The sequence below is a fragment of the Sminthopsis crassicaudata genome, chromosome 2 (genome assembly GCF_048593235.1).
Source record: "Sminthopsis crassicaudata isolate SCR6 chromosome 2, ASM4859323v1, whole genome shotgun sequence".
NCBI lineage: Eukaryota > Metazoa > Chordata > Mammalia > Dasyuromorphia > Dasyuridae > Sminthopsis > Sminthopsis crassicaudata.
In genome coordinates, this window is record NC_133618.1 from 34258659 (window position 1) to 34286341 (window position 27683).

General features: G+C 42.8%; 1 protein-coding gene across 1 annotated transcript; it reads right to left on the reverse strand.

Moving 5' to 3' along the window:
- Nucleotides 1–6428: 6428 nt before the first annotated feature.
- CD8B (CD8 subunit beta) lies at nucleotides 6429–27162 on the reverse strand. Its single transcript, XM_074285681.1, has 6 exons — nucleotides 27050–27162; nucleotides 19628–19987; nucleotides 16858–16953; nucleotides 12390–12479; nucleotides 9018–9054; nucleotides 6429–7071 (listed from the first exon to the last, which is right to left on the reverse strand). Exons 1-6 carry the CDS (start codon nucleotides 27093–27095, stop codon nucleotides 7059–7061), a joined length of 642 nt encoding a protein of 213 aa, XP_074141782.1. The 5' UTR covers nucleotides 27096–27162; the 3' UTR covers nucleotides 6429–7058.
- Between the last annotated feature and the right edge of the window lie 521 nt (nucleotides 27163–27683).

Below are 27683 nucleotides of genomic sequence, written 5' to 3' on the forward strand. Positions count from 1 at the left end.
GCATCCTGAGACCCTAAGACAAACTGCTCTGCAAAAAGCAAAACTAATGTAGATGAGACTTTTTGCTGCCAGAGTTTTTAAAGTGGTAGCAAAACTTTTCTGTTTCCAAATGTTTCCAAACTCAAATCCCTTTCTGTCCATAGTTCTCTCATTTCTATATAGTTGTTTCCTTGATTTCTTGTCTACATACATATTTCTTTAGAGAATTTTGATTAAAGTCCTTTTAAAACTACATAGTCTTGTTTCTTTTTTTAATTCAACATTTCTGTTTTCTTCTACTTGCTTTTATCATCTTATCTCAAATAATCTTCACTGCACTGAGTACATTTTCTTTCTTTCTCCCATCTGCCCATCCCCGCTGCAATCACAAAAGGGCAGAGGGGAGGAGAAAAAGAGATCAAAAGAGTACTTAGAATTACCCTGGAGTCTCAGGAGTTTTTTCCTATAATCTTAAAATGACTAATTGCCAAACCCCTTAATGATTAATCTCAAAACCTCTAGAATCTATTGAGATATTTTTAATGGTTCTCCAATTTTAATTGTATAACTTTATTTATATAGCCACAATTGAAGCCAAGGGGGAAAAAAGTGTCACAGGCTTTTCCTATTTTTCTTATTCTGAATCTCTCATGGAAAGCTTAAGGTGGAATTTAGGGATATTAATAAATCTTTCTCAGTTTTCTTTCTAACTTCAGCTCTTTGAAGGTTTTCTTTCTGGCTACATTTCACAGCACAAACATGACATGTACATTCTGCAAACACAGAGACACAGCGACAAAATAACAAGACAAATACAAACAATAAAGTGTGTGATTAAAATACTAATTTAAGGGGAGTCCCGTGAGGTGTAAGGGGAAACTGTCCCATCTTTTACACAAGATGTTAAAAAAAAATAGGAGGAGAAAACTAAAAGCTCCTATAGTGTTCCAGAGGAGGAAAATGAGCAGTAGATATTCCAAGACAAGGTGTCCCATATTGAGAGGGAATTCTGTAAGAAATGACCAGCAGGATGATTTCAGAAAGACCTGGAGAGACTTACAACAATACTATATGATGATCAATTCTGATGGACGTGGCCCTCTTAAACAATGAGATGAACCAAATCAGTTCCAATAGAGCAGTAATGAACTGAACCAGCTACACCCAGCGAAAGAACTCTGGGAGATGACTATGAACCACTACATAGAATTCCCAATCCCTCTATTTTTGTCTGTCTGCATTTTTGATTTCCCTCACAGGCTAATCGTACACTGTTTCAAAGTCTAATCCTTTTTGTACAGCAAAACAACTGTTTGTTAGAAACAATTCAGAGTTTTAGCAAAGTTGCAGGATATAAAATAAATCCACATAAATCCTCAGCATTTTTATATATTACCAACACAATCCAACAGCAAGAGATACAAAGAGAAATTCCATTCAAAATAATGGCCAATAGTATAAAATATTTGGGAATATATCTACCAAAGGAAAGTCAGGAATTATATGAGCAAAACTACAAAACACTTGCCACAAAAATAAAGTCAGATTTAAATAATTGGAAAGACATTCAGTGCTCTTGGGTAGGCCCAGCGAATATAATTAAGATGACAATACTCCCTAAACTAATCTATCTATTTAGTGCTATACCAATCAGACTCCCAAGAAACTATTTTAATGACCTAGAAAAAATATCAACAGAATTCATATGGAAGAACAAAAGGTCGAGAATTTCAAGAGAAGTAATGAAAAAAAATTAAATGAAGGTGGTCTAGCTGTACCTGATCTAGAACTATATTATAAAGCAACAGTCACCAAAACCATTTGGTATTGGCTAAGAAATAGACTAGTTGATCAGTGGCATAGGTTAGGTTCACAGGGCAAGATAGTGAATAAAAATAGCAATCTACTGTTTGATAAACCCAAAGATCCCAAATCTTGGTATAAGAATTCATTATTTGACAAAAACTGCTGGGAAAACTGGAAATTAGTATGGCAGAAACTAGGCATGGACCCACATTTAACACCACATACTAAGATAAGATCAAAATGGGTCCAAGATTTAGGCATAAAAAACGAAATCATAAATAAATTGGAGGAACATGGGATGGTTTACCTCTCAGATTTGTGGAGGAGGAAGGAGTTTGTGTCCAAGGGAGAACTAGAGACCATTATTGATCACAAAATAGAAAATTTTGATTATGCCAAATTAAAAAGTTTCTGCACAAACAAAACTAATGCAAACAAGATTAGAAGGGAAGTAACAAATTGGGAAAACATTTTTACAGTTAATGGTTCTGATAAAGGCCTCATCTCCAAAATATATAGAGAATTGATCCTAATTTATAAGAAATCAAGCCATTCTCCAATTGATAAATGGTCAAAGGATATGAATAGACAATTTTCAGATGATGAAATTAAAACTATTTCCACTCATATGAAAGAGTGTTCCAAATCACTATTGATCAGAGAAATGCAAATTAGGACAACTCTGAGATATCATTACACACCTGTCAGATTGGCTAAGATGACAGGAACAAATAATGATGAATGTTGGAGGGGTTGTGGGAAAACTGGGACACTGATGCATTGTTGGTGGAATTGTGAAAGAATCCAACCATTCTGGAGAGCAATCTGGAATTATGCCCAAAAAGTTATCAAAATGTGCTTCCCCTTTGACCCAGCAGTGCTACTACTGGGCATATACCCCAAGGAACTACTAAAGAAGGGAAAGGGACCTGTATGTGCCAAAATGTTTGTGGCAGCTCTTTTCATAGTGGCTAGAAACTGGAAAATGAATGGATGTCCATCAATTGGAGAATGGTTGGGTAAACTATGGTATATGAATATTATGGAATATTATTGTTCAGTAAGAAATGACCAACTGGAGGAATACAGAGAGGCTTGGAGAGACTTACATCAACTGATGCTGAGTGAAACGAGCAGAACTAGGGGATCATTATATACTTCAACAACAATACTGTATGAGGATGTATTCTGATGGAAGTGGATTTCTTCAACATAGAGAAGAGCTAATCCAATTCCAATTGACCAATGATGGACAGAATCAGCTACATCCAGAAAAGGAACACTGGGAAATGAGTGTAAACTGAGAGCATTGTTTTTTTTTTGTTTTTTTTTTTTTTGTTTGTTTTGTTTTTCTTCCCAGATTATTTTTACCTTGTGAATACAATCCTTCCTTTGCAACAACAACAACAAAATTCGGTTCTGCACATATATATTGTACCTAAGATATACTATAAGATATTTAATATGTATGGGAATGCCTGCCATCTGGGGGGGGGTTGAGGAAAGGAGGGGAACAACTAGGAACAGAAAGGAGTACAAGGGATAATGTTGTAATAAAAAAAACTACCTATTAAAAACAAAACAAAACAAACAAACAAAAAAACTACAACTGTTTGGACATGTATACATATATTGTATTTAACTTATACTTTAGCATATCTAACATGTATTGGTTAACCTGCCATCTTAGGCCAGGGGGTGGGTGGGAAGGAAGGGAAAAATTAGAACAAAAGGTTTGGCAATTGTCAATTCTGTAAAATTACCCATGCATATATCTGGTAAATATATATATATATACACACACACACACACACACACACACACATATATATATATCTATATGTATATATAGATATATATATATAGATATATCTATCTATCTATATCTATCTATCTATGTATACACACATATATATATATATATATATATATATGGTAAATATATATAAAGAGGGAATTCTGTGAGAGTCCACAGCAAACTTGTCCAAACAAAGCTTTCCTAGGTGCTAACTGTGCTGATTGTCTGCCTCAGTATATGAATTTTACTCATCCTGTCCATCCTGTTTACACAAGATGCCTTATGAGTTGATGTCTATAGCTTAACTTCCAGGTTGTATAAGGTAAGAGTGGGCTCCAGTACAGGACAGCTCTGTCTGTACAAGGGAACTCTACAGAGTCAGCTTCCTTCTCACTGGGCCAATTCAGATACTGGCTTGCTACCAGGGACATGGCTTTTTGTGCTGTTCACCTCATCAGGTACACCTCTGACCCAGAAACCTACAATTGTTCAATAGTGTTAAAATTGTCAAGTATCAGGGTGACTTGTAAAATAAAACAAAGTAAAACCCTTTGCTGGGTGTGATGTCTTTTCTCTGGCTTCCTGGGCCTGCTGTGGGCCCTGGAAAGTCACCACAAAACCCTGTGTTCCTTCTTCAAAATGAAAGAAAGACAAATGAAATCTGAACTGATGAAGAGGGGGGAAGGTGAGATAGAAAGCATGGGTGAACTTTTAAACCACACAGCTACCTGGAATGTGGCTTTGAGAAGTTTACCTTAAAACTAAAGGTCTATGGTTGGGGAGTTGTTGGTATATATATGTAGGAGGGTGAGGGTTTGTCTCTGGGCAGAGTCTAAATTGACAAGATTTTCTGTTTTTGTGTGAAGACCTATGGTTTTGCTAGTTCCCTGTATGGAAAACTCCTTTTTACCAATGCTGAGCTATGTCTGTAACTAATAGTCCCTGAGGATAATGAGAGATTCACTGACCTACCTAATCAGTTGTATGATTACAAAACCAGTATATGTCAGAGGGTAGAGTGAAGAGAAAACAAGGCTGAATAATGTACATTCCAGCAAGTTTAAGGAAGAAGGATGAATTTCTATAAAAATATAAATGATCAAAATTGATCTTATTTTGAAAAAAAAAAAAAGAAAGTGAATAGTTTACTTTTGTAAACTGAATAGAACAGAACACCAGGACCAAAAGAACTCACAAATCAATCAATAAACATTTATTAAGTACCTATTATATGCCCAGCACTATGCCAGGTGTCTATTCTATTAAGTCGTTGAAGAACAAATAATCTCTATGTTTCTGTAAATTTTCTTCAAAAAATACTTTACATGAATGATCTTGATAAACTAGGAAAGGATAATATAGATAAAGACAACTGGAAATCAATAACACTAATGGTATTGACATACAACATTAGCAAATTATAAATTTATGCTCATATATTTACACATAAAATGAAAAACAGGAAGGATTTTAAACCATTCAAAGTCCTCTTTAGCAAAGCCCACCAGCCTGCTAGGCACCCACATCAATAACATTCATCTCATCTCCACCCGTGTTCTCCAAACCGTACTCACAGTCCCTGTATAGTATCTTAAAGTCAGCCAGTTCTGTCACAGGTGTATATTATTCCCCAAACAAAACAAAATTAAGAGCAAATAAACCCCAAACCCCCAAACCAAAGTGAGTTTGCAAACTAGCAAGTGACACTGGTAACAGATTTTGAGAGGGAAGGAGATTAAACATTATAGCAGTGGTAGAGGGAGAGAGGTCTCGGGCTTTTCTGGCACCCACTACGATTTTGCTGAAAGAGCTCTAACATCTTTACCTGCATGGGTCAATTTCCTAAACTGTAGTATCCCACAGCCCAATATTCCTTTAATTCACATTTTTCTTCACGGTGCTTGCCAACAAGCTTATCATCTGAAGATAGAGAAGGTAGTCTTCTTCATAGAATGTGGCTCCCTTGTGGGGCAGGAGCACGTTCTACCTCTGGGCACTTCCTATTTCATTGCTCAACATTCAATAAGCATGTGAGGGAGACCCCCAAAAGAGAAGGTAGAGATCATCTGATTTCCGCTTTTTCCTCTCCAACTCCACTCCTTGAGATCTTGGAGGGAAATCTCCAGGCTTGTGTCCCTGGAGCTCCAAAACAGAGACCTAATATTCTACATGCAAAGTATGATTAGTTTGTTTTTATGCAGACCTGTGAATGCATCCATATAGGGAACGCTCCGTTCAGACTATAATGAAGAGTCTTAGAAAGTCGCCTTGGGCACTGAGAGTTAAATCATTTCCATCCTCACTCTACAAGTTTATGTTAAAGGCAACACTGAACTTTAGGTTTTCTTGGCCCCAAAGCCAGCCTTTAATCCAATGGGGAAGAATTTTATCATTTTCTGTGTCCAGGACTCCTTTGGCCTTCTCAAAAAAAAAGAATTTTAAATGCATAGGATTACAAAGAAAACCAATTATATTAAAAGTCACAACAATATAATTTTTGAAAAGTTCATGGACTTCAGATGAGACCCCCCCCATTCTATGCATTCTGCTCCTTCTCTTTGCATCTCATTCAACACATTTCTGTTGAATTGGATGTCTGCTAACGGTTTGGCTGGGGGCCACGTTCACAAGGTCCCTTCACCAATGGCCGCCACTGACCGCAGCCATGATGCCCCCCCCAAGCCACCTCTGAGTCCTCTCAGGGACGAAGTCCCGGTTTCTGAACCTCGTCCTGGTTAGAAGCCTTTAAAACACAAAACCCCATGTTGCATTTGGGACATTTCTGTGACATTGGTTTGCTCTGTGTGAACAAAGGAATTCAGAGATACCATCAGGACCCAGCTTCTGTAACAATTGACATCAGGCTTTATTTTAAAACAAACAACAAAACAAAACAAAACAAAACAAAAAAACCGAGGCCATTTTCACTCAGAGATGAGGAAAGGGAAAATAACTAAGAGAAGACCTAGAAGAGCGATGGAAGGGCTGCACCCACTCTACCTCGCAGTGTACCCTCATTGTCACCAAGACCCGAGCAGCTGCATCAGGCAGATACTAGCCCTTGGAAGCCAGGCCGAGGTCGGGTGGTCAACCTGCAGCCGTGGCTTATCTTCCACTTCTGTGAGTCACTGAGGAACCATGGGGCTAGACCCACTGCTGAGAAAGTATAGACCTGGCGACTGACCGGTGACTTTCAAAGGCTCTGGCCCAGAGTCTGTCTTTCCCCAAGTCACAGGAAATGGCATTTGTTACATAATCAGCTAATAGCGGAAAGTGCTTGCGGTTTAAGCTGGGCTATTGGTGACCACCAAATATATCAGTCCCATGACTCATGAGAGGGCAGGCCATGGCGTAGGAAAATTTCAAGGTTCATTGTTCTTCGGATGCTTGTTTCCCAATTGTACTTATGTAAAATCCAGCACATTTCTTCAGCAGGCCATTTGAAGAACTTTATTTTGAGGGGATGGAGGGGTACTCATCTGTGAAGCCTGAAAAAAAAGCCAGACAAATTAATCATCCTTTGAAGTCGGCATTTTGAATTTTTGCTATTGTGAGCTAAGGTATAAGGGAGAGCTCTGGGTTAGAACCAGGCTGACTGGGGTTCAAATTCTGCCTCAGATATTGATTTAACTGAGTGGCTGAACTGACTTTGTTTATATTTTGAATTTACTTGACCCATAGTGAAAATAAGATGAAATCAGGAATTATTTTTGTCTGTCTCTAGGTAGTGCAAAGCTTGAAAAACACTTGTTTAATTGAACTGAATGAAATCAACCAAATGGCAGTCACTAATTTCTAAGATCAAAGATTTAGCAAGAAGGCCATTTAGTCCAGTCCATTACACTTGAGGAAACTGAGGCAGAGAGTAGTCAAGTGACTGGCCCAAAGTCAATAGAAACAGGCTAAAAATATCTCTGAGCCTCAGTTTCTCTAGATGTAAAATGGATTTAATAAAACTACTCTAAATACCTTATGGGGTTATTATGCAAACTTTACAATTCCACTAAAGTGCTGATAATTATCGGTAGTAACAATGAAAATTAGCTCTTTCCAAGCATCAAGAGTGCCCAATTTTATAGAATGATCATAGAGAGGATGGTAGTCAACTCTCTGCTGAGGTCCAGCCAAATGTGAACCTATTGAAGGGTCAAAAGATAGAAGAGCCCAGTCAGCTGAGCAGAGAGTCTTGAAGGACGAGTTCTGAGAAGCAGAAAAAGGAGGAGGGACCAGGGAGGGGGGGAAATACAAGTCTTATAGTTCCATGAAAGGCAAAGAAAGAAGCAGATCATCACAGCATCCCGGCTTGGAGCCAGAACAGCCCTTCAAGGTCAGCTGGTCCATGTTTATCTTGTACGTACGAAGTGGTTTTTGTGTTGTCTCTTTGATTAGACTGTAAGCTCTCTGAGAGCAGTGACAACCACTCTCAAGGGGCATGGAAAGATTTTAATGTTTTAAACAGCAACTTAGACAAATTTATTTTCAAAATTGACACCCTAGAAGGTATTGGAAACTTCCTTTCCTGCTTTGAGTCACCCTGGTTTCCTCTGGCTTAGGAGTGATGGAAAGTCGGTCCCAGAATTGGAGAGAATTTCCAGTGCTGTTGGTGGTGACCTAGGACACATTCAATCTGGGGGTCACCAATGAGTTAAAGAAGCCAGTGCCAGTGGAGGGAGCCCCAGAAATGGCTGCCACAGGGCTGTGTCCAGACACACTGGGAAATCAAAATGGACATATGCTTGTTGTATGTCTTTACCAAAACCTGGGGCTCACTTGCTCAGATCATAGTTCTTCACAATCTGTTTTTGGTGTAATGCCTGTGTATTTGCCCTGTGTATTTGCCCAGCCCTTGGCACACCCATGGGAGGGAGAGGTAGGGATACAATGCACACCCAAAGAATCCAATCAATACCCAACACACCCAGGTTCTAGGGAAACCTCTCCTGGAGAAAATAAATTCATTTTGTTTGTCCATTGCCCTAATGATTCTAATTATTTATTTGTTGTTGGTGATGCTCTAAGGAGTGATCTGTGGGGTTGAGAAGGTAAAAGACTTGTCCAGGGTCACAAAGACAACGTATCAGAGGCAGAATTTGAATCCAGGTCTTCCTAACTCCAAATCTGGCCAACAGAAATAGGGACTAGACCTGTGTTTTCACTGGCATTAAGGGAACAAGGCAGTTTGGAGATTTAAGTGCCTGATCAGCTCTGACTGGCTCCAAGTCTGGTTCTCTGGGATTTTTACATGATTTATACAATTACTTAATCCAGAACTTCCAGGCTTTTGTCCTTAGGTTAGAGTCAGAGACTGTCAGAAGTCAGAAAGAGCATGAGGGGGTCATATCTAGGACTATTGGAAACCTGAATCTCATGGTTCATGCAGGGAGTTTTCACCGAGCATTAAACATCAACAATCCTGAGGATTCGCTTTACTTACTGTTTCACAAAGTGATGACGAGCTAGATTCCATAAATCTGGAAGGAGAGAAGGAGAAGCATAAGGGTTAACTTCTTCCCACAGCCCTCATGTCCACTAAGCAACTACCAAGACTTTCCTGAGCACTTCCTTGTGTTCCCTGCACTGTTCTGGTTATTGTTGGGATTCCCACAGATGGAATCACTACCTCCAATCTCAAGGGCTTATAAGCTTACTAGGGAGAATCACAAGACAACCACAAGACAGAAAAAGATGTAAAACTCGCCCAGAGAAAAATGCACAAAACTCTACCTCTGGAGCATTGTACTGACTTCTGGGTATCACATTTTAGTGAAAAGTGCCCAAAGGAGAATATTGAAAAAATTGGGGATATTTAGTCTGGAGAAGAGGAGACTCAGGGGAGATAAAATAACCGTCTTTGTGTATTTTAAAGGCTGCCATATGCAATGGGCAATCAGTTAGTCAAGAAGCATTTACTAAGCATGTAACATGTGCCAGGCTCCAAGCTAAGCGCTACATTAGGAGATGATTGCAAGAGATGGGGAAGGGGCTGAAAGAGAGATGTGACTACATGAGAGAGAGAAGGGTACGTATGAGAGAGGTCTGGAAGACAGAAACTGCAGGATTTTGAAATAGATTATACATATATGCATATATATGTAATATATATATAATACATTTGGAAATGTATATATAAAAACCTGGAAATCTGCTCAAAGATGTTGAGACTATGGGAGCTGAGAAGATGAAATGAGAGAGGATGGAGAGAGAAGAGAAGAAGGCCCAGGATAACCTTGAGTTGTTGTTTAATGGCTTTAGTCATGCTCTATTCTTCAAGACTCTATCTGGTATTTTATTAACAAAGACCCTGGAGGGGTTTGCCATTTTCCCTTTTTAACTCATTTTGTTGATGAAGAAACGGAGGCAAACAGGGTTAAATGACTTTTCCAGTTAGTCTCTGAGGCTGGATTTGAACTTAAGAAAAGTCTGTCTGACTCCAAGTCTGGTGCTTTATCCACTGTGTTCTCAGGAGACTTAAGAGACCCCCACAATTGTTTGATGTAACAAGAATGAAGAACCAGTAAATGAAACTGAAAAGTTATGATCACAGAGTGAGGAGGAAAACTAGAAAAAAGAAGTGTCACAAAACAAGGGGGACAAGCCAAAAGAAAATGATGATGACTGAGAAAAGGCCATTAGATTTGGCAAATAAGAGATCATGGGTAACTTTGGAGAGAGCAGTTCCATTTGAAAGATGAAGCGAGATCGTGTAGGGTTTTAAAGAGGGTGAAAGAAATGGAGTCCCATGTGCAGACAGTTTCCTCAAAGAGTTTAGCCTTGAAGGATAAGAATAATATAGAATGGTAGCTAGTTTGGATGGATGAGTCAGTGAGCGTTTTTTTGAGTCTGAGGGAGACAAAGGCATGTTGGGGGCAGTAGGGATGCAATCAGCATAAAGAGAGACTAAAGAAGAAAGAGTACAGATTATAATGGGGAAAATCTGTTGAAGAAGTTAGGAGGGAATGGGATCAAAGGTGCAAATGCAGGAGTCAGGCATCTTTATCTGAGATTGCCACAAAGATGGCGGGAAAAGTTCTATGAGTGATGGGAGGTGAAGAAGTTTCAAACAGTTTCAAATTTTTGGGGGGTCAAATATGAGGCAAGTGTGAAGGAAAGGGGTACAATGAGAGGCTTGAGGATGGATGAAAAGCTTCGAAACAGTGGCCATTCAAATTAAGACAGCAAGTCAATGCGAGAAGAACAGAAGGTTTGCCTTGTGAGAGTGAGGGCACGATTGAGATCAGTTTTTAGTGTTCAAGTCACCATGGTTTTATTATTTCTCCCAGCTCAATTCCAGACTGTGTGAACAGGGCTGAAGAAGACAAAAAGTGGAAGTAAACCCTGGTGGGGGTTTGGTAGGGTGTGATCGACAACAAGAGCAGAGGTAGCTGTAGAGTCTCGGTGAGAAGGGAAGAGGATAGAACCGGCCAAGGGGTGATGGCTTGAGGAAGAACGGAGTAGGGAGCGACAGTGAGGGTGAAGCACAGGACTGGGGTTTTAAGGCACCAACATAAAAGATTATGATCAGAAAAAGGAGTTTCCATGTGACCATGTGAGTGACTGAGTATCACCTCAGGGGTGATGGCAAACTCAGAGGTGTATCCATCTCAGTGTAGATGAAGGGTGGGGAGGAACTGAGTAGTCGGGGTGTTTGAGGAAGCATCAATATGCATGCGGAAGTCCCCAGGTATCAGCTCAGAAGGTGAGGAGGAAAAAAAGACTTTGAGGAAAGAGCATGTCCTTTCTGAAAGCCCCATGGAAAATAATCAGTAAGAGCTGGATCAGATGATAGAGCTCTACAGCTGTGACCTCAGAGGAGAGGTTACTTAGTGAATGTGCTACTGGGAGACAACGGGGATCAGTGAATGTCTGTTCTTGCCCACTCTCACTAGTGTGACCATGTCTGAGAGAGGGTGTGGCTGGTATTGGAAAAGGTGTCCAAGGAAGCGATGTCAGGAGGGTGAAGTCACAATGTCTCAGTGAGAAAATGGAAGAAGTGAGAAGGGAAGAGATTTAAGATGAAAGAAGTTAGATTTATTCTGTTTGGACCCAGAAAACAGAACCAGGATTAATGGATGAGAGTTACAAAGAGGCAGACTGAGGCTTGATTAGGTGAGCAAACAAACAAGGCCGCCAACTTCGCAACAATAGAGCTGTCTTCAGACAAGGAAATGGTCTGCTTCAGGAGGCAGAGTTCTCCCTCAACCCAAATGACCACATGGTGGGTAGGTCATGGTGGGGATTCTTATTCAGGTATGGGTCAGACTGGACGATTCAAAGCCCCTGCTAACTCTGCCACTCTGGGAAGATGCTCTGGTCAGGTGGGAAAAGTAAAGTAACAAACTATTATCGAGGCAGAGATTTCCATCTAGAAGAGGCCGTATTTTACACCAGACAAGTTAAGTGATGAGGCAAAAGCCACAGCAGAAGCAGGGTTTGGCTCTCTCGTTCTAGCCCAGTGTTCTTCCACGGCACCACATTCATCCTGAACATGACCCTAATCCAGTCTCTTGGCCCAATCGCTCTGGCTCCCACCCACTTCCTAGCCAGAAGCCACACGGACCACATTAAATTCTAGAGCTCCCGGGGACAGGCACTTCATAGATCATTCTTGGTCCTACTCAATTCCAACTCATTTCATCTCATAAACATTTATTAACTGCCTGCTGTATGCAATGGAGCTCTCCTCAAAGTGCTCTCAAGATGCAATCCCCCTTTCCCCTTCTTTTCCATCTTTTTCCCAGCTCTACAACAGACTGAGAAAAATGGCAATCTCTTGATTTTACTCCATTTGTGATGGTGAACAACTTACAGTTCAATCGGATGATTACAATTAGAGAGATTAGCAAAACTATAGCACAGCCCACCAGCAGGCTGAGAGGGAGGATGCTGCAGTGGGTACCTATGACAAACATACCAAAAAAAAAAAAAAGAGTTATTAACATTTGTCCCCCCAAAATCCCCTCAAAAGAGTTTTTAAAAGGAATGAATTCAACAGCTTTTTACATTCAAAATCATTGCATAAAACTTGACTAGTAACTGTATTAACAGACATGCATTTGTAGGATTTTTATTATGTCAGTTATAGTACTGGATGATTCGAAGCTAATTCTGCAACTCTGGGAAGATGCACTGGTCAAGTGGGAAAAGTAAAGTAATAAACTATTATCGAACCAAAGATTTAGACCTAGAGGAGGCCGTATTTTACACCTGAAGAAGCGACAAGTTAAGTGATGAGGCAAAAGACAACAGAGGTAGTGGGAGAGGTAGAAATGTCTTCTAAGATATATGTGTGCTTTCAGGTAGACTGGACACTGTTCACAGCAAGCCCAAGAGACCCAGTTCTGCAGCTGCTACTCTTGAGGAAAAGATTAGGATTGGTTTGAACAGGGGGCAGCTGGGTGGTGCGGTGGGTAGAGCACCAGCCCTGAAGTCAGGAGTACCTGAGTTCAAATCTGATCTCACTTTCTAGCTGTGTGACCCTGGGCAAGTCACTTAACCCCAATTGCCTCAATTAAAAAAAAAAAAGGATTGGTTTGAAGGACAATGGAAAGGATGCTGGATTTGGGGTCAAGAACTGAATTCACTCCCCAAACTAATCTATTTATTTAGTGCTATACCAATCAGACTCCCAAGAAACTATTTTAATGACCTAGAAAAAATAACAACAAAATTCATATGGAAGAATAAAAGGTCAAGAATTGCAAGGGAACTAATGAAAAAAAACTCAGAGGAAGGTGGTCTAAGTGTACCTGATCTAAAGCTATATTATATAGCAGCAGTCACCAAAACCATTTGGTATTGGCTAAGAAATAGACCGGTAGATCAGTGGAACAGATTAGATACAAAGGACAAAAAAGGGTACATCTATAGCAATCTAATCTTTGACAAACCCAAAGATTCCAACATTAGGGATAAAAATTCATTATTCGGAAAAAACTGTTGGGAAAACTGGAAATTAGTATGGCAGAAATTAGATATGGATCCACACTTAACACCATATACCAAGATAAGATCAAAATGGGTCCATGATTTAGGCATAAAGAGGGAGATAATAAATAGATTAGAGGAACAGAGGATAATCTACCTCTCAGACTTGTGGAGGAGGAAGGAATTTATGACCAGAGGAGAACTAGAGATCATTATTGATCACAAAATAGAAGATTTTGATTACATCAAACTAAAAAGTTTCTGTACAAATAATACTAATGCAAACAAGATTAGAAGGGAAGTAACAAATTGGGAAAATATTTTTAAAAACAAAGGTTCTGACAAAGGTCTCATTTCCAAAATATATAGAGAACTGACCATAATTTATAAGAAACCAAACCATTCTCCAATTGATAAATGGTCAAAGGATATGAACAGACAATTCTCAGAGGAAGAAATTGAAACTATATCCACTCACATGAAAGAGTGTTCCAAATCACTACTGATCAGAGAAATGCAAATTAAGACCACTCTGAGATACCACTACACACCTGTCAGATTGGCTAAGATGACAGGAACAAATAATGATGAATGTTGGAGGGGATGTGGGGAAACTGGGACACTAATACATTGCTGGTGGAGTTGTGAAAGAATCCAGCCATTCTGGAGAGCAATCTGGAATTATGCCCAAAAAGTTATCAAACTGTGCATACCCTTTGACCCAGCAGCGCTACTACTGGGATTATATCCCAAAGAAATACTAAAGAGCGGAAAGAGACATATATGTGCCAAAATGTTTGTGGCAGCTCTTTTTGTTGTAGCTAGAAACTGGAGGATGAATGGATGTCCATCAGTTGGAGAATGGTTGGGTAAATTGTGGTATATGAAGGTTATGGAATATTATTGCTCAGTAAGAAATGACCAGCAGGAGGAATACAGAGAGGGTTGGAGAGACTTAAATCAACTGATGCTGAGTGAAATGAGCAGAACCAGAAGATCACTATACACTTCAACAACAATACTGTATGAGGATGTATTCTGATGGAAGTGGAAATCTTCAACATAAAGAAGATCCAACTCACTTCCAGTTGATCAATGATGGACAGAGGTAGCTACACCCAGAGAAGAAACACTGGGAGGGGAATGTAAATTGTTAGCACTAATATCTGTCTGCCCAGGTTGCATGTACCTTTGGATTCTAATGTTTATTGTGCAACAAGAAAATGATATTCACACACACACACAAAAAAAAGAACTGAATTCAAATCCTCCCTCAGCCAGTCACAAGCTTTCTTTTATAAAATGATGGAGTTGGTTTTAATGGCCTCTAAATCTATAATCCTATGACTAGTAAATGGAAATTACAGAGAGTTAGATTTCAATTTAATAAAGGGAATTGAAGTGAACTGAATGAACTGAATATTAAAGACCCTCGTCCTTGCCATCTACCATATTGATGGTCCCTAAGACTCTGGGGCATTTCCCACCTTTTTTCTGGGCCCTCATAGGCACTGAATCTAGAAATTAGAGAGAGAGTCCACGAGTCTCTCCACTACACTCCCAAGTTCCATCTCTTTCTGAAATCTGGTTAATCAACAAAACGGTGTCAACCCCTGATTTGTAATGACTATGGATTTCTGAAGTATAAATGCTCATGCTGAAAATTAACAATTGGTCCCCAATTTACTTGCACCAAGATGCTTAATACCAGCATTTTTAGTCTTTTTGTGTGTCATGGGTCCCTTTGTCAGTCTGTTGAAGGCTATGAGCCCCTTTTTCAGCACAATGTTTTTAAATACATAAAGTACACTGGTTTGTAAAGGATACCAATGATGTTAAAATACCATTTTCAAAATATTGTTTAAAAAGTTGCTTGTTCATGAACTTTTGCCTTGAAGAATGATCACTGTGACAAAAAACCAAATCATCATCATTTATTGGGAGGTCACCCTCCTGGTGACGAACTTCTCCATTTCACAGAGGAGGACATTGAGCATTAGAGACCCAGGATGCTTTTACAAGTCCAGCATTCACCACCAGCCCTTTCTCTACACGGCTTCTCCTAACTGGCTGAACACCGACCTCCATCCAAAGAGCCCAGGAAGATGATGAACGTATATAGATTCATGGGAGAGACGAGTTGATGGAGAAGGGGAGCAGCAAGGAGAGAAGCGTGGGCGGGGAGAAGCTCATGGATGGAAAATCCAAGAGAATCCAGGCAGAGCTTATAAAGCACCTGCTAGAGGTAGGGCGGCTGCTGAGGGAGATGTGAGCTCTCGATAAGAGTGAGTTTCTGCCTGAAACTGCTGCCCCCAAGATGAAAGCCGTGCTTGCAGGTGGTTCCGCGGGGACGTGACCGCAGAAGGGCACGCTGGTCTTTTCGGGCACCCCACCACAGGCAGAAGCCAGTTAATGGCAGGCAGCCTTGCCTCTGAATACAAATCTTTCTCTTCAGATCATCCCAGAGAAGGGACTGTCAAAAAGCACAGGCTCCGGCTAGAGTCACCAAGGAGATGTGGGATTAGAAGAGGAAGCTTACCTGATAGAGACAGACTACAGAAAGAAATGGAGACTTTTCAAAGTAGAAAGGCCCAGCTACAATGACCCAGACTGCTTCCTCTAAAAACTACTTCCTCATTTTAATCCCTGTACCTTTCTACTTATAGATCCCGTGAATACACTGGGAGGGCGTACAATACTAAACTCAGTTCCTGGGAAGTTCTTGGTCTCTCCAATGCTCAGTTTTCTCACCTGCGAAATGGGCCACTAAGTGATAAAAAAGAATTATAACCAAAGTCTATAAAATCTTTTTAGGGGGAGGACCTATGATTTCATGGGCATCAGGAATTCCTATCTCCATTAATGGACATTGATAGTTCATCTCTAATTTAAACTTTTACATAGTTGTCCAGGGTGGAAACAGACAGATTAAGTGATGTGCTGATGGTCACACAGGCAGAATGCATCTGTTGTAGAACTCGAACCCAGCACTCTTTGATTTCAGATTAGCACCATAACCATTATACCACACTGCCTCTTCCTTAGTCCCTGTATTGGGACAGAAGTAGGAAGTATTCTCTCAAGTCTAAGGGATGAGTGGAGGAAAAGGAAAGGAAGCACAAGTTACTCAGCATTCCTGATTCTCAGTTTCCACAGCTCTAAAATATAGGGTTTTTTTTTAAAAAGCATTAAATGAAGCTAATTCTAGATTTTCTAGAGAATGGTGACTTAGAAAATCCGAAATATCAGATACTACTCCCCCCCCCCCAGTTTATTATGTGACTCCTGCGACTTTGAGGAGCCCTTACTAAAACCATTGCTGAGGATTCAGAGGAATGAGGAGACCTTACCATTTTGTTGAGTGACATCTGAGGGTTTTGTATTGCATACCCGCCTCCTGGGGGTGGTCTTTTTGGTGGGTCTAGCTGTTGTAGGCAAGACATCAACTGTAACAAGGAGAGAGACAGCATTTTACTACAAGAGAACTTGGGGTTCCCGCGCCTTCTAGATTTTAGCTGACCTGACCTATTCGTTGCCCCCTATGCCCCTCACTCCGTCTCCCACCTTTCCAAAAGTTATTTCCCGTACCTGCAATGCTGCTCTTAACTCCACTTTTTTTATTGTTATAGCTTTTTATTCACCAGATATATGCATGGGTGATTTTACAGTATTGACAATTGCAAAACCTTTTGTTCCAACTTTTCCCCTCCTTCCCACACCGCCTCCCCCAGAGGGCAGGTTGATCCATACATGTTAAATATATTAAAGTATACATTAAATACAATATATGTATACATGTCAAAATTTAACTCCACTTTTTAGAATCCTTCATTGCCTTCAAGGCTGAGCTCCAATGCCCCCTTTTCCATGGAGCCTTCTCCATTTCATCCAGTTTATAGTGCCTCTTCCCTATCTTTAAACTAATTTTATTTTGAATTTACTTATATGTGTACATGCTTTTTCCTCAATAAGAAGGCAAGCACTTGGAAGGCAGGGACCCTTTCATTTTTCTAACTATCTCCATATCTGGAAACTTACCCAGTGCCTGACATTTAAAATTTTATTGATATGGCTTTCCTAAATGCAGCAGTTATGCTATCTATGCCCAGTCGACCTCTTTTTATTTCCCTCTACTATAATGATGATGATACCTTCCATTTATATAGCTATTTAAGGCTTACAAAGAGCTTTACATGAACGCAAGGAAGAAAAAGAGTTTTCTCCCCCTCAGTGGTAGAAATGCATTTGAGGGTCAAGGAGGGCGTGTGAGGGACTTTGCCCTGTTTTGATCAGGCTCAACAAGCAATGAGGGGGACTGCTGCCACCTGACACTAACAGAGACTGGAGTCTCCTAAACGTACGTAAAACTTGCTCATAATTTTCCCCCCAAACCCTAAACATCCCAAGAGCAGGAGACTGGCTCATGTCCCTTCTCCTTAAAACCCTTGGATTCTGTGCTTTGTGCTCTCCAACATCTCTTTCAAGATTGCCCTTAGAATTAAAGAATCATTAGGACTCATGAAATGCTTTTGGAGACGTCCAAGACTTTATCCCTAACCTTCCTTTCCCGACCCACAAACCCCCATTTCTACGGAAACATAAACCTCAAAGCAAAGCTGGCAAAGGCCGACTGATCGGCCACGGCCGAAAACACCATACTCTGACCCCAACATTGCAATGTCATGGGTCTTCCTCAAAAATGAGGGATGAACAACAACAGCGATAATCACAAGCTCATATCTTCTTGGCCAGATCTATTTGATTCAGTTTATTTTCTTCCAAATTGTGGTTTCTTTAGAACAAGTCAGAATTTATTGGCTTTATTTCCTGAGTGATTGCACACCTGTTATATTTCTAAGCTAAGCTAAGGAGAGAAAAAGAGAAAGAGGGAGGGAGAGAAGGAGGGAGAGAGGGAGGGAGAGGGAGAGAGGGAGGGAGGGGGGGAAGGGGAGAGAAGAGAGAGAGAGAGAGAGAGAGAGAGAGAGAGAGAGAGAGAGAGAGAGAGGCAGAGAGAGAGAGGACAGAAAGAGACAGAGAGAGACAGAGGCAGAGAAATAGGGAGACATAGAGAGAGAGAGCAGTGCTGGAGGAGAGCATGGCAAGGCTGGCCATAGTCTAAGTTGGTTATGTCTTTGTATCCTCAGCACCAGTATACAGTGCTTATTTAATAAATGCTTGTTTAATTGATTTGAATCAAATCCTAGGAGGCGGGAGCTACCTGGGCTGGAGTATTTTAGAACGGATGCAGTAATCTGTTTTACAATCTCTATTCATTAATTCAAGTTAGTTTAAACTCTTCGTTCCTACAGAAAATGTACAGAAAGCTCCCACCATCTCATAAGTGCCCCTAAAAATCTTAGCCACAAATTAGGAGGGAAACCCTCATTTTGTGGAGCCCCAGACACTGAACGACAGATTCCACATCATTAAAGGGTTAGGGACTTAGAGCTGGGGGCTCATGTCATGCAGTCTCTTCATTTTATGAAGAAAAAGGCCTCAAGGGAATCAGGAGTTTGTCCAAGGTCACATGACTAGTAAATGGGAAAGGCATAATTTTTTTTTTTCAAAAGCTTTTTATTTTTCAAAACATATGCATGGATAATTCTATGACATTAACCCTTGCAAAACCAGTTGTTCCAATTCTCCCTCTTTCCCCCACTCCCTCCCCGAGATGGCAAGTAGTTCAATATATGTTAAACATGGAAGAAATATATTTATATACCACTTTCTTTACCTAGGATCACACTTACTCACTCCAAAGTCATATCTACCCAGATAAGGTACACTATGTGAATCTATATCCAGTGAAACGGAAAGGCATAATTTGAACTGAGCTCTTCTGATTAAAAAAACCAAAACAACCTCCCCCAAGACAAATATCCCCCTCCAAAAAGTACCCTTGGATTCTGAAAACTCTTTATCAGAGCCTCTAATTTCCTGTAGCTGGACTACAGGACACGTGGGGCCAGAATGGGAAGGAGGCCCCTTTGTGGGCCCTGCTTGGACCCACTCCTCAGTGGAAAGCTTTTCTGGTTGCGAGCCTGTGGATGAGGGCTTAGTTCTGACCACTTTGGGGCCCATCGCTCTCTCTCCCCACTGGGACTTCCACAGAGTCCTTACCTACGGTCACGCGGGCTCCTCTCCCAAAGACCAGCTGCGGGCCTGGGATAATGGCACAGATGTAGACGCCGCTGTCCGAAGGCTCCATTTTCAGAATCCTGAGCGTGGATCTATATGGCTCTCCCAACACAAGGACGCGCTGCGAACTGTTGCCTTCCTCCTGAGCAAAGGGCATCTTGGAGTTCGATTGGGCCAGAAACTGATAGGGCTTGCTGGCGCTGAAAGGCTCCAGCTGGCGAAACCAGTAGATTGGATAAGCGGTTTGGGCTGACCGGATTTCACAGAAAATCTTTGCCTTGTGGCCAGTCTGAACCTGGAGGACTTCTGAGCTCTGGAGGAGAGTGGGGCCTCTGGAGATCCCTGGGGAGAACAAGAAAGGAGACGGGACCTCAAGCCTTAGGGTGCTTGTTCTCAGCTTGAGAACGTACTTTGTCTTTGGGGAGGAAGCCTTTCTCTGAGCCGATACCTTCCCTCCGAGAGTCCCTCCCCATGCAATGTGCACGTCTTAGTTATGTCCAAGACTCTCTGCCATTAGGATGGAAGCTACTGGAGAACAAGGACTGTGAGTTTGCCTTTCTTTGCATCCCTAGTCATTGGCGCACAATAAGCTTTTAAAAATGTTTACTTCCTAGGTGATACTGACTGACTCTGGGCCCTTTAACCTCTCCGTAACAGGACAGGGTTAGAGTATATGACCTCTGGGGCCTCTTCCATCTTAAAAATCCATAAAACAAAGAAACACTTATTAAAAGCAGTTGGAAAACTTTACAATGTTTTGTTGCAGTTGTGTCATTTAAGTTGTATCCAGATCCAGGACTCCATCTTGGGGGTTTTCTTGGCAAAGATGCTAGAGGGGTTTGCATGTGTTCAAGATCATATTTAGGGGTGTAAAGGTGGAAGGAACCTCGGAGGCCATTTAAGCCCAGCTCCCTCATTTTACAGATGAAAAATCTGAGGTTAAGTGGCTTGTACAAGGTCACACAGATAGCAAAGGCAAGAATTGAAGCCATTTCCTCTGACTTCAGTCAATGTTTTTTTCACTCCACTTTCTATCTCAGTTTTCTCATCTATAAAATGGATAATACCTGCTCAGCCAATCTAAGCTGGCACAAGAAAGAGATGTTCACATTATACAATGTCATCATAACCCTCAGAAGTTGCTATCATGTACTACGTTCATATGCTCCGTTCTTGAGCGTGGCTTTCAGGGTGATCAGACCCTCAGCCAACCCACTGTCCCTGTTTATCCATCACACAGCACTTGGAATGAGCTTAATAAGTGTCTGCAGAAAGGAATTGGTCTTGAGATACAACTCAATCCCACCAATGTCCATCACTTGTCTGCTCTCTGTTAGTGTCCATCTAGGCTGTCATGCCAGCTTTTGTCTTCTCCTAGGACTGCGAGGCTTTCTGTTGCCTCTCCCACATAAAAGGAGAGTTTCAAGTCCTTTTGATGTAGTCTGGTGAAAGAGTTCAGGCTCTGGAGGTAGTCACCAAGGTTCTGGTCTCCCTTCCGTCATTAAATATTAAACAAAGTGATCTCTAACACACATATCTCTGAGTTTCATAGTCCTCATCCACAAAATGGGTCGGCTTTGTCCACCTGACTCAAAATAGTTGGGAAGACACGTAGAACTAAGGGGGTGACAGCACCGTAGATATTGGGAGCCATCATGGAACATTCTGGTGATCAGGGGTCCAGGCCTGGCTAAGTCACTAACTCATCATGCAATGTGCGTCAAGTCAGTCCCCTTCTTTACATCTCAAGTTCCTCATCTTTAAAATAGGGATGATTCTGCATGTAGAGAAAACTATGGAGACTAAATATGGATTGAAGCACAATAATTTCACCTTTTTTTGTTTGTTTCTTTCTTTCTCGTGGTTTTCCCCCTTTTGGTCTGATTTTTCTTGCACAACATGACAAATATGGAAATATGTTGAAAAGGATTGCACATCTTTAACATATGTCAGATTGCTTGCTGTCTTGGGGAAGGGGAGGAGGTAAGGGAGAGAGGGAGAAAATATTTGGATCATAAGGTGTTACAAAAATGAATGTTGAAAACTACTTTTACATGTATTTGGAAAGATAAAATGCTATTAAAAATAAAATGGGGATGATTATAACTACCTTGTCTACCTTACAGAATTATAGAGTCATATACATTTTTTCCTCCTTTTTCTCCTAAATCTTCAATGGCTCCCTAGGATCCCTAGGGAAAAAATAGAAACTTGTTGATCCTACATTTAAAAGTCTTCCTATTTCCAAACTGTACACCATTGCATAGAAGTCCCTAGCAAAGATTCTTTGACTGATTGGTACTGCTCCCCTGTAGCCACTCTATAGCTAGCTCCTAACTAGTGTGAATAACTAGTGTGAATAGTCACCATAGAATCCCCAGGAACTGGTTCTTTATTTGAATTCACACTGTGGAGCTAGTTCGACATAATTTTAACTTGCAATGGGACAAATTCAAATTCAGATGACCACTTCAGGGAATTCGTTATTTGCACTAAGCAGGACCAAACTGCGCGGGCCGGCCAATCTGTGCCAGTTCTGGTTCCTCAGACGTGGCGTTCCATCTCCTGACTTTGTGTTCTGGCTGAGGCTGAAACCCTTACATATCTGGAGTGCATGTGATCTCTGTGCCTGGAACACCCTCCTCCCCGGCTGCCCCAAGTTGGAATCCTTACGTCCTTTAGGACTCATGGGTGACTTTTCTTGCCTATTTGCTCTCTTGAGAAGCTCCTCAAATTACTTCATGCTTTCTTATCAATGTACATGTGGCATTTTCCACTCACACCAAAATATAAGCTGTCTTGTCATTTTTGTTTTCAAATTTCCCCTGCCTAGAATAGGGTCTTCTGCATAACTGCTTAAGGCATACTTGCTTGGTGGAATTACTTATACATCTTTGGTTAAACAAAAGCTCTCCGCTCTCTTATTGCCATTCAGGCTTTCAGCTTGAAAAGCTTTCAGTCTTTTCCTCCCAGACCCTCAAGTGAATGAACCTGAGTCCTAACCCCAAGGTTCTTTTACTTGACTAATCGAGGATAATTATAACATGTTGAATTAAATTGATACAAGTATCTCAAAATCATTTCATGTTCACATTTCTTTCTATAGCTCCTAAAATTTCATTCTCTTTTCCTCCTTTTTCTCTTATTTTCTTTCTTATCTCTCTCTCCCTTTCTCTTTTCCTTTTCTCTTTCTCTCATTCTTTCTTTCTCTTATCTCCTCTCTCTCCCTTTTCCCCTTCCTCTTTTCCCCTCCCTCCCTCTCTTTCTTTCCATTCCTTCTTCTCTCCCTCCCCCTTCTTTTTTTCTTTCTTTATCCTTCCCTTCTATCCTTCACATACTTCCATTTTATAGATGGGGAAAATAAGGCTTTGGGAGGGAAATGACTAGCTTTCCTCATCAAATCAAAGAACAATTCTGTTCCTCTTCAAGAACCCTGGCCAAAGCTCAAGGGACTACAGAGCAATTCCCCAAGGTCTACATTGGATTTGATCATGGCCACAACCGAAATCTAAGGCAGTTTAATACTCCTTCTGGAAAAGGACAGTGACTTCAGGAAATCTCTCAGCAAAAAAGAAAAAAAAAAGAAATAAAAGAAAGAAAGAAAGAAAGAAAGAAAAGGAAAAAAGGAAAAGAAAGGATAAAATTTTAATGTAGCACCAAGCCTAGAGAGCTTGACTTGCATTATCTTTTTTACCCCCCACTATTAACAAGAGGGCCAACTATTCACATTGCAGCTAGGGTTTTTCTAAGAGGTGAAAGTAAGGAGATTTTTTCATCAAAAACATTCATACACTAGTTAGATGGAATAAAATCCAATGTAAATGACCAAGCTGGGATTTGAACCCACCTCTCCTCACTCCAAAGCTGGTGCTCCAATGCCAGTTGCTTTATTTTTTCATTCTTAAGGATGTCTAGAAATGTTCCATTAAACTGATTAAACTTCTCTCTGTCTATCTTTGTCCATTTCTCTCTCCTTTCTTTTTTTCCTTTTCTCTTTTTTCTCTTTTCCCATTCCTTCCTTCCTTCCTTCTTTTTTTCTTTCTTTCCTATCTTATAAATTTTTATTCATTTGGGGGCAGGGGGAACAGGATAGGCCACAGAGCACAGAGGATAAAGAATTGATTTTGGATCCAGGAAGACCTCACCTTTGGTTGTACTGTTGTAAGACTGGGTAGGGCACCTAATCTCTTGGTAAAATGGGCAGGTTGGATGCAAATGGCCTGTAAAATCCCTTCCCATTCTAATCTGTGATCCTATGATGTCGGGAGACCATTCCCTACTAGGAGGGATGTCTTTCCTTGGCAGTCATGTGGTCCTGTACCCCAAAAGCCCTATCTATCACAAAATATCCACCCCGTGGTCATCTGCCTCTTATCGCAGGCCTCCAGGAACGTCAGAGCCAGTCCCCTCCAATCTGGACAGCTCTAGCTGAGGCAGGGGCCAGAGAGCTGGCCTGTTGGAGTTGGGTTCAAGGCCCACTTCTGATGAAGACTGCCTGTGTGACCCTGGTGGTAGGGAAGGTACAGACTTGCATTGGTAGAGGGATTTCCTCATCTGGAAGTTCCCTGCACTGAAGAAGTCATAGATCCAGGTCCTATTCTTTCCTTTCTCTATCACCTATATTTCCTTCCCTTCTGCCTCCCAGAAAGCCATTCCTAATAAAAAAGAGAAAGATAAAAAAATTCGGCAAAACTAGCGGACATATAGAAAAAGTCTTCATTATAGGCAATGGCCCGTACTCATAGGCCTCCGTCTGATGCAGCAATAGAGCCCAGACTCATTAGTTTGGCATTCAAGGCCCTCCAAAGGATGGCTCTACTTTCCTCCTGCCACTCCTAACCTAGAGCTCCACAGGTTCCATCCAGCCCAAGTGAACTCTTCACAGTTGTCACCCTATCTCTCTGCAGTGCTCTTCCACAGTTTCTGCTCCTTACTTGCCCTCTCTACCCATTCTCTCTGCCTGATGAAATCCGATTCAGAGCTTAAAATGAATGCTCTTTTCTCTGCAAAGCCTTCTTCCTCTGCCTCCCCTTTCCCCAACTGTAAACATCAGCCTGAATTTCTGTGGTCCTTTTAAGCTTATTTTATTCCAGCCTTGTAATGTCCCTCTGTAATATCTCCGTTTTACAGATGCAAAATGGAGTCTCAGAGAGAAGTGACTTGCTCATTAAGTGTTGACACAGAAGAATCTTTTCCCTCTGACTTTGTCCACTTCCTTGTTAGTGTCTTTCTTAAAATAATCATCATCATGATAAGTGACAGTTGGTATTTCTGTAAGGTCACAAACTTCGAGGCCGGTAGTTTAAACTATTATTTGTTCCTACCGCTTGTTCCTAGGAAACCGGGGTAGGGGGTCAGAAAAAAACACAAAACAAGTTTTAAAACGGAATCTGTCACTAAAAAGTAGCAAAGTCACTTAACATCTGGAGACTCCGTTTTCCTCAACCGTAAAGTAGTGATAGATAACACCTGCAGATCAACTTCATTTGTTTCAAGATAAAATGAAAGCTTCCAAGAAAGCATGATGCTCTCTATTAACAGTATTATCAACAATTACTTGAAACACAGATAACTATTAATGTACTTGAGATTCGCCACAACCCTATGAAATAGGGCTCTTGCTCAAGCCCACGGCCTGATACAGTGCTTGGTATCTAGTAGGTATTTAATAAATGCTTATTAAGCACATGCACACACACACACACACACACACACACACACACACACACACACACACACACACACACTGCATAAGAACCCACACCTGGGGATTACAGATCTGGCTAGGGGAGGACCCAGAAAAGGGGCAAAATGCCTGCTGTCCTCCTCCCCCACTTCTGGACTCCCTAGTTCCCGGCATCCCCACAAGGAGCCCTTCCTTGGGCCATATTTCCTATTCAGAAATATCTGCATACACCATTGTGCCTCCCAGTAGAATGAGCCCTTTGAAGGCAGAGACTGAGGCACTTGGATCCCTGTTTCCCTACAGAGTCCCTGGCCTGCTTGTTCAACTTCATGGAACTGGTCCCACACCTGAGGACACCTGGACAGGAGAGGACTAGAAAGTTCAGACCGCCTCACGGATCGCTGGCTCCCTGCCGCCCCTAGACCAGGCTGAAGGATGCTCGGAGACCATTCAGCGGTCTTGGTCTCCCGGAGAGTCTCTCGCAGGCCGTGCTCTTTGGGTCCAAGGGGCATTTGGGTTTCTATTCTTCCTCTCCCTCCTCCCACTCCCACTCTGACTTTTAGTCCCCAAAGCACGCTAGAGATCCCAGCAGATTCTTAGAGGTAATAATAAGCCATATGTAATAAGCCTCCAGGCTGCTTCAGCTCATTTCCACTGGTGATCCGCTCTAGCTTGGCCAGTGAGGAGTGTGTGCGTCTGCATGTGCTCACTGGTGTCCCTGAGGAGACAGGGAACAGGAGGACCGCCGCTCTGCTAATTTCCTTTTTTTTTTCCCCCCTGAGGCTGGGGTTCAGTGACTTGCCCAGGGCCACACAGCTAGGCAGTGCTAAGTGTCTGATTTGAACTCGGGTCCTCCTGACTTCAGGGCCGATGGTCTAGCCACTGCACCGCCTCGCTGCCCTGCTCTGCTAATTTCCAGCTTAATTTCCTCCGGTAATTCCAGTTGAGGCTGCTTTCAGCCCATTTTCCCCCTCCTCGGGCCATCGATGACTGCGTATTAAGGACAGTTTCCACCCTCTAGAAGGCTCATGGTTTGTAAAATGCTCTTCTGGAGATTATGAAATTCGCGCTGGGCCGCGGACCCCGTGTGCGCACAAAGCTGCGGACTACGGGCCGGCCCCTCCTGGGCTCTTCGGAAAGTCTGGGCGGAAGAGGACGCCCAAGTCCGGCCAAGGCCCCGGGAGCCCTCGGGCGCCTCTCCCCCACCCCGCTAGGCTGGCACCATGGCTGCCGGTCGGAGGCCGCGGTTCAAGGCCGCACTCCGGCTCCTGGGCACCGCGCTGCGTCCCTCTCCGCGGAATGGGCACTTGGGCCGGAGGGCCCTCCAGTCTCTCAGCCTCCCCCCCCCTTCTCCATCCCAGCTCCTTTTTCTCTCCCTCTCTCCCTGCTGCCCGTCGGCGCCTGGGGCTTGCGGCCCGCCCCGGCCCGAGGCTGGGAAGGGGAGGCTCCTGACTCGGGACCAGAGGAGGGTCTGCTCTCAGTCCTCTGGCCGGGACGTGTCCCAAACCCGAGGCCGCCCGGAATCACCCCCTGCTTCGGAGGAGTCAGGGTCACGGCAGCGCCGAGAAGGGGGAGAGGGATCCCGGCGCGCCCCCCACTCGGGACCCTCGCCTCTGGCCAGCTCCCTCGAAGTCCCAGACAGGGCTGAGTCCCCTCGGACCCGCCTCCTGCCCCCCAAGCCCTGGAGCTTCCCCCCAATGGAAGGTCCCGTGTCTCACCTGAGATGGGAACGGACAAGAAGAGGCCGAGCCACAGGAGCCGCATCGTGCCGAGTTCTGGGGGTGAAGGCCATGGGGGGCCCCGGCCCCGCGGGCTCCGAGGCTGCCGGGCTGGGGGCGGGGCCAGAGGGAAGCATACTGGCTCTCCATTGGCCGGGAAGCTTGGAGGCGGGGAGGAGGATTTCGGACACGCCCGTGGTCCAAAGGGGATTTCCACTAAGTCCGCCCGTGGGAGACCGTGGGGTGGGTCCGGCGGCGGCTCGGCCCCGCGTGGGGGCCCCCAGAGGCTTCACCTCCTTACCGTACACCCTGAGTGTCCCTCATCTTACCTGCATTCCCCAGGAGCTCGCGAGGTCCCGCCCCGGCCCCCTCCAGTGCTGGCGGGATCCCCAGGGGGCTTCCTGCGGGATGGCGTCGGTCCCCGTTCCTCCCAGACTCTCTCCTACAACTGGAAGGGAAAGGCGGAGCTTGGGATCCCTCCTCGGCGCGAGAAGGGATCTGTTTTCCCTTCAGATTGGGAGCGGAGAGCACCGGGATGCACCGTCGAGTAGAGCCTGCAGGAACCCTCTTCAGGTACCTTGCAGAGCCCCTCCCCCACTGGGGGACAGGGACATGCCCGCTGGGGTCTCTTATT